A 17440-nucleotide genomic window follows, 5' to 3' on the forward strand; every position below is an offset into this window, starting at 1 on the left:
AATTTACATGTTAGATCAGTAAATAATTGACATTATGCAAAACATGAAATTGCCTAAAAATTAGGCTAAAACTTGAAAATGGAAATCCAATTGTTTTATAATTCATTTGAGATTCCAGAATTGACGTCAATTGCGCTTAATTACCAACTCGATTACTGTTCTAAAATAGTAGACCAGATTTAGCATAATTCATTCTACAATCAATCTTTACATTTTATTTTATAATTAATAATGCGTGTAATACTAATCACATATGCCCTCTTAGATACGATATCATACTCATCATAGTTGTCTAGGTTATTTAAGTGTTTGTATGAGTTTTTGGTGCCACGAGATCTGAATTCGGTTCAAACTATATCCACCCGGATGAGCAAAATGACCTAAATAACAAATATGGTTATTTAAATTTTGTGTAATGCTCAATCCAGTTACATTTTAACCCAATTTTATTTAGTTCAGCGCAATTGATAACAAATAATGGTAAAAGAAATCATAATAAAAATTTGTTCTGTTTATTGAGTGGCAACCGAAAACCAGAACGAACTCGAATTTGGCTTCTAGTTTAGCTTTGAAATATTTGAGTTTGCTTCGGTTTGGTTTTTTGTTTTGACCCCAAAAAATCTTTGAATTGAATAAACTGAAATAATGAGCACACCTAAGAGACAGAGAGAGCAAATAAAATACAAAATAAAGCTTCATGCCAAGCGTACAAATTGTTTTGGACCATTGATTACATACGCTAATAGTTTACACTTTTTTTTGAACGAAAAAAAAATATATACATATTTTAAACAATGGCAAGGGCAAAGGCCGTCGAGATAATTACAACCACCCAAAAACAAAAAAGAAAACCACGTTCACATCAGCGCCGGCTCCGAGAATTGAAAAAAAATTTGGGTCGAATGCGAAAATATTTTAGGCCTTAAGTAAAAAAATTATTTTGTTGGGTTTAAACAATTTAATTTTTAAATTGGCTTCCTTGTCTCCTTGGTTATGATTTGGTTGTGTAAAAAACTAACATACAAACATAAGCTTAAATATATCACAAATGAGACTAGAACCCACAACCTTTTGGTTGGGAGTCATACAACTTTACCACTAGGTAAAGTTAGTTGTTATGTAATTGAGTTTAAACATTAAATATGTATATAGTTTTTCATAAAAATACATATAATTTAAAAAAAAAATTCGGGCCTATGGCTGTCGACCACTCTGCTATAGGCCATGACCAGCCCTGGTTCCCACCCTTACACTTAAACCCTCTCCAATCCTCTCACGGTAAATTATAAAGTTTATATTTTTTTCTTTTTTTCTTTTTTTATGTTTATTGTTTTTTTTATCACCATAGTAATGATTATTATTAAACGGATGTATTTAAATAATAATGATATAACGTCTTTATAAAAACGATAAAACGTTTTGTATATTTTTATCTTATCATATGCCTCCTGCTGGCAAAAATAGATCATTTGAATATTTCTTGTTACGTTCGAGTGTTTGAGATTAATATCACGTGAGAAAATAACCAACGTTCGCTAAATTTCTTTTATTGATTAAAAATGTGATTTTTTTTAAAAAGGTAGCTCTCTCTAAAATTATTATAAAAAAGGAAACACACTAAGTATCAAACACTTATAGGAAACCTTTTTTCTTTTTAATTAAAAAACGTTTTTTTTACATAAACAATTTTTTTTCTTATTTTTAAAAATTATAAAAAAATATTGTTTTACAATATACTTAAAAAAGACAAAGAAAAACTGTTTAAACAATAACAAAAAATTAAATAATAATGATAATAAAAGATAAAAATTGGCAAAGAAAAAACAAAAAGATTTAAATCGTATACGTGTAAAATTTGAAGGAACGGTACGTTTAGTAAAAATGAAATGAGGAAAGGTACATTAACCAACACCCAAATTCAAATTGTCTAAAACTATGTGTACTTTTTATACGTTATTATTTTCTTAATTAATTACATCATACATAAATATGAACCCTTTTTATCTTTAATATATTTAATGTGTATTTATTGCTATATTTTCTTTAGAGTTCTTTTTAAGTTTTTTAAACATAGTTTAAATGTGTTTTGAGAGATCAAGATTTTTCAATTGAAGTTTTAAAGGTAATCTTATTGTAATTTACGGAATAAGATTACTTTAATATGATATGTTTAAGATATGATCTATGGGTGTATATGCAGATGTTAAATATATCCTTCATCAGATTATAGCAAACTTATTGTAATCTTGCTTTTACATTCATCATAATTTAAATGTATGATATTATCACTTCAGAATACATAAGTGATCTTAACCATAATTTATTTTGTTTTCAGGTAAAAAAGATCGGAATATTCGATAGTTGTGGGGATGGCAAAACTAACGACATCACATGCGTTGCTTATATGCTTTACTTTTGTTACGTTGTTCGTCGGTCATAAGTGTAATTAGATCAACCTATTTCTATCTATTTTATATTTTTCTACATGACTATTGAACATTTTTAAAATCATAACAATTTTGTTGTTGTTCAGGTGACTTATGTTCGATCCACAACTTGAATAGCTTGAATGGAAAACCAATGTGTCAGAAATACAACTTTTCCAATAATATCGTAAAATATTGTTGTTGCCGGATCTTAAATTTTGCTTCTACCTCAAATACTTGTGTGACGAAAAATGTTCTCGTTTTCAAACATGTAATTAATAACGTGAGTATCATAAAACGAATTGTTAGTTTCGTTTTGATTATGTTTATATATAGTGGTTGATCAAATACAAAATAGTTAGTCTTTTTTTTCACAAGTATAGAAAAGAACCATGGTCAAGAATCAAATCATTTTAATGATGATTATTATTAGGGGTGTCCACGAAACCGGAAAAACCGATTTAAAACCGAAAAAGAAAACAAAACCGACGGTTCAGCAATAACTTTTAGTAAAAACCGAAATTTCAGTTTTGTGATTTGTGAAAGACCAAGAAAATTGAACAGAGCCGAAAAAAAAAACGATTTTCTTGAATTACCTTTTCGTTGAATCGTTTATGTTTTATAAACTTGGACATTTGTTTTGTTTTCACGTTAATTGGTTATGTTTTGTCAATTGGATGAGATTAAATAACTTTAAATGTGCATTTCATTTATTAGCTCTTAATATTTTAGGGTAAAATGTATAATATTTTATTAATTATTATTAATTTTTTTAAAAAGTTTGGCCAAATATTACTTATTCCTAATCCTAAATTACACCAAATTTCCCCGCATCTGTTAGTTTCTTCCAAACAAAAATAACTTACATTAATGTATTTTAAAAGTATTGATTATTTTAAGTTGTAATAAATTGTGTGACACATAGTGCGGTTATCTAATTTACACGGTGTTGATTTGTGTATCGAAAAGTGATTTTTTTAATCATACTAACCAATGTGCGATTATCCAATTTTTCATAGTTCAATTATCTGTGTTAGAAATTGTGAAAATAAGTGGATGTAAATACCCCTCAAAACTCGCATATACAATTATGATACCAAAAGTTTAAACTAGACTTTGTAATTAAACCGCAAAAGTTTATAGATAATTATTTAATTTTTTTAACAACTAAATATTATTTACAACCGATAATCATTCAAATTTAATAATTAAACAAATACGTAAAACTTAATATGAATTATGAAACCAGCTGGGCTAGCCCAGTTGGTCAGGCAAGTTATAGGAGACTCGGGTGTCCTGGGTTCGATCCTTGATGCCGACCGGATTTCCCCAGAGCATAAAAACCTGTCATGCCTTCGGGCGGGGTGAGCCAACTGGGTTTTACCGGGAACGCCAAGCCACTTGGATGCCAGCGTGGGCCCCGATAATGTCAACATAGTCTGGCCTGAGTGGTGGTGGGGCCGCATTACGGTTGCGATACCACTTAACTGAGAAAGTCGCCGTTCAAAAAAAAAAGAATTTATGAGACAAATTCCAATTAACTGAATCTAATTATAGTAGAAATGAATAATTAAATTAAAATAAAGTGTAATATAACTAAGTAACTTTAAAGTTGACTAGAGTTTTAAATTTACTAATTATTCTGAAATGTGTAATATTTGAATATAAAATGCATTAAATAGTTTAAGTTGTAAACTATTAAATATAATAATTAATATTTGAAGTTAATAACTTTTTACACTTTAATAGTTTGTAATAAAAATTTCACTTTAAAAACGTTTTCAAACGTTTTGTATTTTTAATAATATAGGCATAATATTGTTACATTAATTTTATTTATTTTTTTAGAAAAGTGCGGTTTTTTTAAATGAGTTTTGTATGTGATGTTTTATTAGTTGTTCGTGGTCTTTTTAGGTTCAATATTTTAGGTTTTGTATATTGTGTTATATCTGTTTAGGTGTTAAAAAATGATGCTTTACCATTTAACTTCTATTCAAATAACACAATTATATCATGTGTTTCTTTTAAATAAAAAAATAAATGGATGAATGTGATTGGTTGGAAAAACATGTGGCCCCACCTCCTCTTGCCCTCATGCCCGCCATTGCGTGGGCATCGATGTCTGTGCCTTCAACACATTGCTTGTTGAGGCATTCCTTGTTAAGGAGTGTAATGGTGTTTGACACCTTGTAGTGGACCGGGGCTCACACCACTACATTCACTCACTCAGTCTAAGATAACAAGATTTTGTACGTAAATCTTTCAAATGGTATTTTGAAACGTTTTAAAAACACATGAAATTACGTTTTGAAATATGATCGATTTTGTATATTGACGCTTACATTTCCAATGTAATAGAATTTGTATTCCTTTTGTCATATATAAAATTTGTCCGATTTTATTTGACTTTAGCCTTTTCTAAGTTGTGGCGTTATATAAATAGAATCATTTACATAAATAAGGGTCGTTGTTCATTGATTTTAAGTCGCAACAAATTCTAGTTAACTATATATATATAAAATATACATATAAATTTAGTGCCAAGGAAAAAGCATGCCCATGCCAGAATTCCGGCTCGCCTTTGCTAGGGGCCAACCCTATGTGTAAGAAACTTAATGACGATGGTTATCAAGGCATTGACAATGTCCCGTGAGTTTTCCGGTACCAATTCTTGTGATTAAAAAAAAAAAAAAAAAACTCCTTTTGTACCAAAATTAGTCACTTTGGACACTTAAAATTTTCAGATTGTGATCAAGTTCATGATAGGTAGTTTCCATAATTAACTATAAGAACAACTCTCATGTAGGTCAACACACAACAAAACTTTGCCACATGTAACAATTGGAAGAAAACCGGGAGATGTGACAAAGTCTAAAAACCCTCTAAACCTTTTTGTATTCTAACTTCTTGGATGGATCCGTATTGATTGGATCTATATTTATATTTATGTTTATGTGTGAACCTAATTATCTAATCCAACACATAGAACAAAGTTCAAACATCATCAATAAACATTATCACTAATGTTGGGTTCCACTTTTCTTGAACAAAAACTTAGTACTAATGAGTTTTAGTCTAATAGATTTCGTGTGTTAGAACTTAGATTAATGGCCAAGGAACATGTCGGATCGCCGAAATATCACCTAGTCGAAGCAAGAAAGAATCATATCACACGTCTCCTAGCGGTTAGCGGACTCTTCACCTTGTTCTACATATTAGGGGCTTGGCAAAGCAGTATTGCCCCTACAACACATACTGAGTTCACCAACAAAGTTGGATGTGACAAAACATCTAAGGACGCCGTTGATTCGTCGTCAAGGCAATCATCACCACCGTCGTCTGAGTCATTGGATTTTGGAAGTCACCATCAAATGGTAATTGATGATTCACTAATACCCGAGTTTCCACCATGTAATATGTTGTACAGCGAATACACTCCATGCCAAGACACGAAGCGAGGGAATGAATTCGATAGAGAAATGTTGAAGTATAGAGAGAGACATTGTCCAAGTAAAGAAGAACTCCTACATTGCCTCATACCCGCACCACCAAAGTACAAACTACCGTTTAAATGGCCAAAAAGTCGCGATTATGCATGGTATGATAACATTCCCCATAAAGAACTTAGCATCGAGAAAGATCGCCAAAACTGGATTAAAGTTGAAGGTGACCGGCTTAGATTTCCTGGAGGCGGTACTATGTTTCGCCATGGAGCCGATTCTTACATTGATGATATCAATGAACTCATCCCTCTCTCAAATGGAACCATTCGAACCGCAATCGATACAGGCTGTGGAGTAAGTATGCTTTTCACTTATATTTCTCTCATATATTTTGAATTACAAACAAATATACTCAGTATAATCATGCTCATAGCAAAAAGCTGCTGGTAAGAGGGTGGGACGAGCAAGAATTTCCTCTATCCTAGATTCCTAGGAATAGAGGAGTTGCTTCCACTCCACATACTCCAATAATCAGAACACAAAGTGTGGCTAAGGGATTCAAAACAAACAAGAAGACATATAATAGTAATAATAATAATAGCGGTACCTTACAGATAACATAAAATGGCGCGAAAACTTTAGTAGTAACAAATAAAAGAGCAAAGAAACAAGAAAAAGTAGCAACGGACCCCTTGAAAGTATATATACGCTACCTTTAAAATTTACACGACATGACAAAGGTAAGGCAAAGGTATTCGAAAGCGTAGGGAAAAACTAGGTGTAGGAAAATCTAAGGTCCCAGACAAAGCTATGACAAAATATATACATGTTCCCCTAAAAGTCCGTAACCTTTATTTATCTGATTTCTAGCTCCATAACTTTTATCTGAGTCTAGAAAAATCTGTCTTTCCAATATTTTGAATTGAACATCTTAAATAAAGTTTTTGAGTGTTTTGACATGGCTAATGCTTATAAGTTGTATGAAGGTTGCAAGTTGGGGTGCATACCTGCTCAAGAGAGACATAATCACAATGTCTTTTGCTCCAAGGGACACACATGAAGCACAAGTATGGTTTGCATTAGAGCGCGGAGTTCCTGCTATGATTGGCATTATGGGATCACAAAGACTTCCTTATCCATCCCGAGCATTCGACATGGCTCATTGTGCCCGGTGCCTAATTCCATGGGGTAAATATGGTAAGGTTTGACTTATAATTGTGTAATGTATTATTTATCAACATATTTGACATACTAGTTATGTTATAAAATGATGATGAACTTGCAGATGGATTATATTTAATTGAAGTGGACAGAGTTCTAAGGCCTGGTGGTTACTGGATACTCTCCGGACCGCCTATTCAATGGAGGAAGTTGTGGAAAGGATGGGAACGAAGCCGCAAAGACTTGAAACATGAACAAGATGATATTGAGGACGTCGCGAAACGTCTTTGTTGGAAAAAAGTTATAGAGAAGGATGCTTTTGCTGTATGGCAAAAACCAATCAATCACATTGGTTGCATTCAAACCAAAAAGAACCATCACAAGCCACTTATATGCAAATCTGGCAATGCTGATGAAGCATGGTACTTCTAGGTTTCTTTCTCATTGTTACTGATTTTTTTTTCAGTTAAGTATTTTTCAAACGTTCTTTGGAAGTTGTTTTCTAGTCAGTTCGCTATCCTGCTAACGAACTTGTCAAGTTTACTTGGGTGGAAAGCGAAAAACTCTACGGAGTTTGTTTGTCACCCAAGCAAACTTGTTGAGTTCGCTTGTCACATAAACTGTGACAAACAATCTCGACAAAAAATTTGTCAAAACTTGCATGAGTTCGCTTGCAGTGGTAGCAAAATGGCTTGAAATACAAGTACTTTATAGAAAGCATATCCTAAACCACTAACTAATCCAAAAGGTAGGGGTGAGCAAAACCGAGCCATAACCAAAAACCGAAATTAACTGATCATTCGGTTATGTGGTTAATGTGCCTTTGTTAACCGACTTTAACGGATACCAAACCGAACCTTGTATGTTTGTTTTTTCGAAATTTTATACCCTTATTTCCATCTTTTATACCGCAATATCTAGGTTCAAACATTTAACTTTATGTTGCAACTATTTATAACATAGCTTGGAACACCATAACCAAACTTTTTGAACCACCAAATTCCACCTTTGAAACTTCATAATTGAGCTTGGAACACCATAACCAAACCGGTTTCACCTGGGACAAAGAAAAAAAAACACATTAGACAATTAACCAAACTTAACCGAAACCGACCCATAACCGACCTACGATCAACCAACCATTCGGTTATGGTTATGGTTAAGCAATCTTCCATAACTGAACAAACCATGCACATCCCGCCAAAAGGTTTCATTTTGTTCTTGAAATTATAGCATTGTTCCAACATAATATTTATCAATTTTGGTGTGTATACATAATAAGGTATAAGGAAATGGAGAGGTGCATTACCCCTATGCCAAAAGTTAGCAACCAGGATGAAGTCTCAGGTGGAGCTTTAGAAAAACGGCCAGAACGCGCAACGGCTGTTCCTCCAAGAATCAACAACAATTTAGTAAGGGGAATCACAAAAGAGGATTTTCTAAAGGATAACGAAATATGGAAAGAGCGGATTACACATTATAAACGCATAGTTACCGCTTTACCTCAAGGAAGATATCGTAACATACTCGACATGAATGCTTACATTGGTGGATTTTCTGCAGCCTTGATGAAATATCCTGTGTGGGTGATGAATGTGGTTCCTGTAAGCTTCCAGCCCGACACGCTAGGAGTAATTTATGAACGCGGGTTCATCGGGGTGTATCATGATTGGTGTGAGGCATTCTCAACTTATCCAAGAACATATGATTTGATCCATGCAGGTGGTGTGTTTAGTATGTATCAAGATAGGTATGTGACAATGATCTTTTTGCATGTTTCTTTATTATATGATGATTAGAATTTAGGATATTTAGGGTTGTAAACGAACCAAACGTCTGGCGAACCGGTCGTGGACCGTTTGACGGGAAGTTCGTTTATGTCCGTCTGTTTAATAAATGAACGAACATGAAAAGAGAGTTTTGTTCGGTAAGATTAACGAATTAACACGGGCAAAGGTTGTGTTCATGAACGTTCGATAATCAGTTCATTCAAGTTTGTCCATTAACGTTCGTTCATTTATGTTAGTCCGGTTACGTTTGTTTACGCACGTCCGGTTTACGTTCATTTACATATATTTGTTCGTTTATTAGAATTTTACTATTACTATTTTCATTTATTTATTTATTTAATTTCTACTATTACTATATGATATGATTATATTTATGATTACTATGTCAAGCTTTATTTAGATATTGTGGCGTTACGGATATTTGTGTTATTTGGTGTTGATTTAACGATTATTATTTTTAAATTAATATGTGTTTGTTTGTGTTTTTTTATGTTTATTTGTGTTCATTTCTGTGTGTTATTGTCTAGTTACGTTTGTTAGTGTTCGTTAGTTTTCGTTTTGTGCCATCTAGAAAATTCACAAACGGACACAAAATTTCGTTCTAAAACCATCAGTTTGTCCGACAAAAACTTAACGGACGAATACGAACACGGTCTCGTTCAGTTCGGTTCGTTTACAGCTCTAAGGATATTATTATTTTTTATGGTAATAATGTCTATATATTTATATTGAAGGTGTGACATCACGGACATATTATTGGAAATGGATCGGATCTTGAGGCCTGAAGGGACAGTAATATTTAGAGATGAGACAAGTGTGATATTAAAGATTAAAAGCATAGTCAAACGAATGAAATGGAATACCAAGACCGTTGACCAAGAAAGTCAACAAGTCAACGGGGAAACAATACTTGTTGCATTCAAGACCTACTGGACTGGTGAAGCTAATGAGAATCAAAACCACACAAATTGAACTACCAAATGTTTGAGGCCTAGGATATTGGGTTGGTCAAACATATGAACCGGGTCGGTCGATATGAACAGCAAGCAAATGGACGGGCCATGAAGCTTGGGTAACGGGTTAGAATGTATTCAGGTTGCAATCTTGCAACGAGTTTTTTTTTATAGTATAGGCGGGAGTAAGTTGGCTACAAACGTTTTTATATGTTGCTCGCTTATAAATAGTTAATGCATACGATCAGAAAACTATATTATTACTACTATAAACGTTTCATTGCCCTCAATTTTATATTCATGATAGTGGTCTGTCAAACAAATGAGCAATTCCACGGATTATGGAGTGAGCTTTGTCCTTCTTAAAGATGTAACATTGCCACTGACAAATAAAATATACATTTTTCGGAACTACCGTTGATGCTTGGACAGTTAGTAAATCAGGGGCTATAACAACTTGAATCGAAATATGGAATTCCATTCTTTTCCACCAAGCCAGAATTTCATAAGTTTTAATATCTTAGTGTAGTCATACCGCTTAAATAGTCCGTTGCAATATAACTTCCGAGCCCGTTTAACACTTTCTTGTCTTATTGTATTAAATACTTTATTTCTGCATTTTCCATTAACTTACGTATATGCAATGCCGAATCATTTTTGAATGATAAACGTCAAATATGATTGATAAACATACGTTAAAATCGGCTTTAGCGTTCTTTTAAATTAAAAGAACGTCTTGCTTTGCAAATCCAAATCATAAGTTACTTTTAAATCAACAATTAAACATCGAAACATTAAAACATGGGTTCAATACGGTGACACAAATAATAAAGAAAGGAGTTTTTTTAAAATATTTTATAAATTTCTTTATCATTGGTCAATCATTTTGGAATATTTTGTTTGTAATTATCCAGATTTGGTTTAACTACTAATCAACTAAAAGTTATTTAGCAACAATGGTACTAAGAGTATTTCATTTTGTTTGTTATTATCCAGATTTGGTTTAACTACTAATCAAATAGATCATTATTTATAGATGAGGATTAAATAAAATTTCAAACCCCTAGTTATTTCTAATTTCCTGTATATATTCTTTGGTTTTTTTTCAATCATAAATAAATAACAACAATTAAAATGCCAAATAGTCAGTTTGATCATAAAGGTAGGAGCTAGAGATCTATCTATATACATGTGAATTCAAAGTAGTTTCCTTCATTTGCATTTTTGTTTTCAAGTGGTGAAGGAATCCTTCTTAAAAGAAGTGATTTCACATGACTAGTGGCTCCTGGATGAGGTTTGCCTGGATACCATACTTATTTTGCTTCTCAAGTTACTTAACTTTGCAGAATCATTAACAATTAACTAACATTCACTAGATCCGATGCAAAGTATAATTATAATTCATATATATTTTTCCTAACTTATATAAAAAGTTATGCTAGTTTTAAGTTAGATGGTGTTTTCATCTTTTTACAATGTTACTTCTATCCTCGTGGTTTAAGCATAACTACGCTAAAAGCATCCAAAACAACAAACTTCTACAAACCGTCACATTATAGTTTAAACTTTCTTAAAAACCCCACTTTCTTCCACAACAGCAAACTCCATTTAAAAAATATTTAAAACTTTATGTGCAATGTATATATAGGTGTATGTGAAAGAGGGAGAGAGACACTCTCATGTTATAGTCTTTTTCAAGTTTGCAGCCACATAGTTAGATGTGGCAGACTTGCTCCACAACAATGCTCGTTCGTGCTGCCTTCGTCTGCCCTGTCACTTAGACATGGATCTCGGGCTTTGTTGCATGTTATAAATGCTCTAACTCTTAGATTAGTTCCTATAAAGAATGATGAATCAATGATTATATATGTAATCAACTAGACATAATATATTGTTTCTTTGCACTTTATGATTTGTCTTTCCTTCCTCCAATTGTTTTTTTAATTAATTTGAACTTTATAATGTTACAATATATTAGTTGTTCATTGTTTTTTTTTCACTTCATAATACATTATTTCCTCTTTGTTTTTCTAATTAAATTTTTAATCTTAAGGTTTAAGTCAATGATTAAAAAGCACATACACCATATTATGCTTCCTAATATGCAATAATGTAGCAATACATTATGATACTACCACCACACGTTCATGATATGCTTTTGTAAAATAAGTCAAAAGAATCCGACAAGGTGACATGTTATCATAATCATTAGCATATATATTAAGAACTATTAGCATATGTAAACAATAAACGTACAAATTCTAAGATGTGAGAGTCAGTTGTTTTGTTATGGGGGTGGCCGGTGGGGTATGCAGGTAGGCTATCATATATTAATGAAAAAGGTGGCTCTATGAAGCAAGTTGGGTCGAAGGGTACGTGTACGTTGTGAGTAATATATGTTAGCAAAATGAGATGATTGACATGACAAATAAAAAGAGGAAGAAAACAAGTAGTTCTTCCAAAGCCATAATTGAAGTTGAAGTTGCTTAATCGGGTTGGGTCGGTTGGGTTGGGTCTGTTAGTAAGTTTATACGAATTTGATAATCGAAATAAAATGAAGAATAAAGATCACCGTATTTAATCTTTATTCTCTGTAAACAACGGAAGAAGAATCGAGAAAGTAAGGATTAATCTAACGATTCCTTTTTATTAATCTTGGTGTCAGACTTTAGAATTGTCGTTAATAAACACCATATCAGCTGTTTATGGCGGATCTAGAAGAAAGTTACGATGTATTCCAAAAATAGTTCTGTACGTATAGGTATGTGACCTTTGTCCGAATGGTTTGAGTGTTATGTGACTTTTGTCCAAGGCTTGATGCAAAACTACTATCGAGCCGAGGGTCTCACTGGAAGCAGCCTCTCTATTTCTACGAGGTAGAGGTAGCGCTGTTTACATCTTACCCTCCTTAGACCCTATCATAGCTTTACTATTGGTGGGATTTACTGAGTACGATGATGATGATGATGATGATGATGATGATGATGACCTATAGGTATCCTTTACTCAAGAGTATCCGAACACACAACACACAGAAGAATTTTTTTTTCACTAATTTTGCTATTCGTCGTGAAAGTTGAGGGGCCATGGATACCTCCTAGATCCGCCTTTGTCAGCTACTAACTTATTAGTTTAATTTACATCTTATATACCACTTAACTACAAACATAAATATAAACATAAGTTTAGTTTGCAAATATAACAGGATCAGGTTGGGTCAGATGCATGAGCATTGTCGATCAACCAATATCATTATCAATAATAACCTAAAGAACACACATTGGAAGTTGGGGCAAAGACATAACTTACTGGCAATATCGTGCGCAATAATAATTGAGTGTGAACGGAAATGACTAGTACCTAAAGACCGAGTTCCACATGTGTGAGATCGAACTTTTGCTTATTTTATGGAGGAAATACGGCAATTGATTATGAGGACGTGCTTGGAATTAATTTCTTAATTAAAAGAGAATGATGGTTATTGGTTTGTGGAGAATGAAAGTGGGAAGAAAGTGCAAAAAGATATAGTTTTATCAAAATGTGTTTGAAACATGATTAAAGGGGTTAAGTGCATTCATAACCATTCATCTACTTATTATTATTTTGTTTAAAGTATAGTAATTTTTTATTTAACTATTTATTAGCAAAATAAGTTATTAAATAAGTACTTTACTTTTAAAAGGGTAACATTCAAGGTGATCTCCAACGTTCCTTATTTGTAACTAGTTTTTATTTATCGTATTATGAGGTTGTTTATACCTTTTATTTCTAATATTTATATATTTTGTTGGATAAATTTTATTTATTGTAAGAAAGTGGTAACATACTTAAGGTTTGATAATGATATGGTTTTACAAATAAATGAGATGTTATACCTCATTTAAAAGTTATCTGGGTTTGGTTAGACATGACCTCCTATTTTTTTTATTATAAAATTGTTTTTTAATCATAAATAATATTTTAAAAAAATGGATATTAATTTTTTGTATATCCTTATTTTATAGGATTTTCATATCAAATATTTGGTGAGATTACTTTTAATATAATGAGATGTTATAACCCGTTTAAGGGTTATGTGGGTTTGGTGAGACCTATACCTATGAATTCGGATCAAATGCATGAGAAGACTTCATTTACAAATAAAGCAATCTGACGCTTGAGAAAATTTAGGGAGATTTCGTTTATATATGTAGATTTCTCATATTAATTTGTTTAAAAGTCCATATTTTTCAATAATTTTGAATAAACCAATTAATTAATAAATCACTACATAAATTTAAGAACTTATATTGGTCCATAACTATTTTTAATTTCGTATTTCTTATTTAACCCTTCCTAGAACTCTAAACAAACATTTCTCCTTTTAAATTTTTAACCATGCCTAGATAATAGCGAACCAGAAGTCGTTTTCTTTCACTTTCATTCTTGTAATGTCTTTATAATTAACGGGTTTCTCTTTCAAATTCCAAATTAATAGTTCAAATTTACACGATTATCTTTCTATGGGACGTGACATTCACTTTGTGGCGCAATCGTCATTATGCTTCGTTGAGGGCACCTTTCGAAAAATATGGAGACTTAGCTTGGGTTTCTATCTTTGCCCACTTTCTTTTTATTGATGTTTACTTGTTTAGGTTATGGTTTATCATGAGTCTTATCTCTAGTTGCTCATGATTATATTTTTTGTTGTGGGTTTTCATTGTTCATAAGAGGTCACTCCATAGTGAGGCTCTTGTCCTACTGTACTAACCTTTTTTATTTACTTTTATTTATCTTTGATTAAAATGCTATTTAATTTTGATATTTTTTGCATTAAAATTTTGTTTGAGCATACACTTAAAAATATGATTTTACCACATTTGTATACAAATAACCAAAGTTATATATGATATGTATAATCAACATTAATACTCAAAACTATATTTAAAATTTGTTTGTGTTTCATTTTTAAAATCATTCTATTGAAATATGTATAGCATGTAGTACAAGTGCCAAAAGCTTAATAAAAAAAATACAATATTCAGCTAATATTTTTTATTAAGGTTTGTAACAAGTTGAAGAATACACATATTTTAACGGAGACATGACAGAATTTAGATTTGTAGTGTGTTTTATCTGTGTTTTGTGGTGTTGTATCATGGCCAGATAGGGGTTCTTGTTATTTCGTCTTCTTTTTTATATTTATATATTTTGATTGATCGCTAAGAAAAATAATTAGCTATGCAAGACATGAACATTTAATTTAAATTATTTTATGTTTATAATAAATTACACCGAACACCACGCCTGCTTTTAAAGATGTCAAACTTCACATTAAACTTACACAAAAAGTTATGTACCTTGCATTTAATAACATAATTTTTTTACTTTCTAGTCAAAAACAGTACATGGGTTGTATGATCCAATCATTATTCGATCATATATTGATCAATTTCTTCTTGTTACACTACTCATATGATTTTTAATTTTCACACCTTTGCAATATGTTTTCAACTCTAGCTTTTTCATAAATTAATGGCCACCATGTGAATTATAACTGGAGTTGTTATTTGTTAATACTAAATAATGCCATTTAAATAAAATAAAAAAGTTTTCTTAAGCACTAGGCAACCAACCAAATTATCACCACAGTTAAGACTGCTGTGAAACAGTAGGAATCTGACTGCTTGTGATGTATGCATCATTATATTATTAAAAACCTTCAATTTAATAGGCTGTGAAGTTGATTGCAAAAGAGTTGACTTTATTATAACTCTCTCTTTTTCAGCCTCTTTACATTATTATTTATACTCCCATTCTTCTTCAACTTCAATTGCTTGGTTCACTTCATCTTCATTCATCTATCATATTATCCTATGTAAGATTGTTTGTTGTCAACTTTCATCATTGGTTATTATATTTATATGTTTGTGGTATTGGAACTGTATATTTGTTTTGTCTAGTTAAGTTGTTTATCCTGGCTAGATTAAAATCTTGTCTTCCTTAGTACAACATTTATAAAAATCTACACAGTATGTAACTTCAGTTTTTCCATAGATTTGTAGCATTTGTTATTCTAAAAAAAAAAAAATTAACAGAAAGGATCTAGTTTCGATCTGGATCGGTTACAGGCGATTGTGTAACGATAAATTTATAAAAATCTACAAATTATGTAAGGTTTTTGTTACTGATCTTCAGATTCTATTATTAAAAAAAACAAAAAAAAATTGTGTTTTAGTTAGTTGCATAGATTTTTAAGAAAAAAAAAAATCAAATTTGTCGAAAATGGAAGGTGGCGATGGGCCCACGCCGCCAGTATCCGCCCCGGCGACACCTGGAACGCCGGGCGGTCCATTGTTTACGTCTCTGCGAGTTGACTCGTTGTCGTATGACCGGAAATCGATATCACGTTGCACGCCAACGTGGGGAGGACCGAACACCTGCTTTACGGATCTCCCTACTCCCGACATCTCTCTCACCCGAAAGGTTCATGTTGTTTCATTATTTTTATTTCTAGTGGTGTTCATCTGTTCCGGTTTATTTAGTTTTAAACCGAACAGATGAACACCCCTAAATGGGCCCCAAGTATGATAAAGTTTTGTTTTGATTTTATGTATATTTGCAGTTGGGAGCGGAATTTGTGGGAACGTTTATATTAATATTTGCAGCAACGGCTGGACCAATAGTGAACGAAAAGTACTCGGGATCCGAGACCCTTATCGGGAATGCAGCATGTGCAGGGCTAGCAGTGATGATAATAATATTATCAACTGGTCATATCTCTGGCGCCCATTTGAACCCATCGCTCACGATCGCATTCGCTGCGCTGCGTCACTTTCCGTGGGCCCACGTCCCCGCCTACATCTTGGCTCAAGTTTCAGCCTCCATTTGTGCTTCATTTGCTCTCAAAGGTGTTTTTCATCCGTTCATGTCGGGTGGTGTTACGGTTCCTTCTGTTAGCACCGGTCAAGCGTTTGCACTCGAGTTTTTGATCACTTTTAATCTCCTGTTTGTCGTCACTGCGGTTGCTACTGATACGCGTGCTGTAAGTGTAGCCTGCTAACTCGCTTTTTAAAATTTTTTAAGATTTAATCTCATTGGTGGATGCGGTTATTAGGTTGGAGAATTGGCAGGTATTGCGGTTGGAGCTACGGTTATGCTCAACATTCTTGTTGCTGGGTGAGTAAACGGAGTCTCTTTATGTAATGTACGATAATGTACGATTGCCAACCAAACAGTTGATTAGATGAATATTGTTTGATAATGATAGTAAATCAAGCGGTGGTTCAATGAACCCGGTGCGCACGCTAGGTCCAGCGGTCGCAGCAGGGAACTACAAGGTTTTATGGGTCTATCTGTTGGCACCTACACTCGGGGCGCTGGCTGGAGCTGGGGTGTACACATTGGTCAAACTTCAAGCGGGGGAGGGCGAGGAGCCACGTTCGGCTCGAAGCTTCCGTCGTTAATCATTAAACGGTTAAATACTTCCAGTCGCGGTATCGGTATGTAAGATATTGTTTGATTTCCAGTGTGGTGTGATGATAATAAAATGGGATGTGAACATGTGTTCTCATGTCTCTATGAACCAATGTGTGATTTTATGTGCCTTTTACGGTTTGCTTTTCGTGTCGATTGTTGTAATAAAAGAACGCATGTAGACGTTCAACGTGCGTGTAACATGTTTGTTT

General features: G+C 32.9%; 2 protein-coding genes across 2 annotated transcripts; both read left to right on the plus strand.

Moving 5' to 3' along the window:
- Positions 1–5387: 5387 nt before the first annotated feature.
- On the plus strand, positions 5388–9809 carry LOC143574827 (putative methyltransferase PMT17). Its single transcript, XM_077059347.1, has 5 exons — positions 5388–6223; positions 6856–7066; positions 7155–7452; positions 8313–8780; positions 9555–9809. Exons 1-5 carry the CDS (start codon positions 5534–5536, stop codon positions 9790–9792), a joined length of 1905 nt encoding a protein of 634 aa, XP_076915462.1. The 5' UTR covers positions 5388–5533; the 3' UTR covers positions 9793–9809.
- Positions 9810–15835: 6026 nt separating this feature from the next.
- On the plus strand, positions 15836–17234 carry LOC143574828 (putative aquaporin NIP5-1). Its single transcript, XM_077059348.1, has 4 exons — positions 15836–16238; positions 16378–16797; positions 16870–16931; positions 17023–17234. The coding sequence occupies exons 1-4, from the start codon at positions 16038–16040 to the stop codon at positions 17216–17218; spliced, it is 879 nt and encodes a 292-aa protein (XP_076915463.1). The 5' UTR covers positions 15836–16037; the 3' UTR covers positions 17219–17234.
- Positions 17235–17440: the final 206 nt, after the last annotated feature.

This window comes from Bidens hawaiensis, unplaced genomic scaffold (genome assembly GCF_021521415.1).
Source record: "Bidens hawaiensis isolate Kalapana, Puna unplaced genomic scaffold, B.hawaiensis_p1.1 tig00027120_1, whole genome shotgun sequence".
Taxonomy (NCBI): Eukaryota; Viridiplantae; Streptophyta; class Magnoliopsida; order Asterales; family Asteraceae; genus Bidens; species Bidens hawaiensis.

Coding starts and splice junctions, on each gene's coding strand:
- LOC143574827 (XM_077059347.1), top strand. CDS start 5,534: ATGGCCAAGGAACATGTCGGATCGCCGAAATATCACCTAGTCGAAGCA. Junction 7,067..7,154: donor AATTCCATGGGGTAAATATG/GTAAGGTTTGAC, acceptor ATGAACTTGCAG/ATGGATTATATTTAATTGAA. Junction 8,781..9,554: donor TTTAGTATGTATCAAGATAG/GTATGTGACAAT, acceptor TTTATATTGAAG/GTGTGACATCACGGACATAT.
- LOC143574828 (XM_077059348.1), top strand. CDS start 16,038: ATGGAAGGTGGCGATGGGCCCACGCCGCCAGTATCCGCCCCGGCGACA. Junction 16,239..16,377: donor ACATCTCTCTCACCCGAAAG/GTTCATGTTGTT, acceptor GTATATTTGCAG/TTGGGAGCGGAATTTGTGGG. Junction 16,932..17,022: donor CTCAACATTCTTGTTGCTGG/GTGAGTAAACGG, acceptor TGATAATGATAG/TAAATCAAGCGGTGGTTCAA.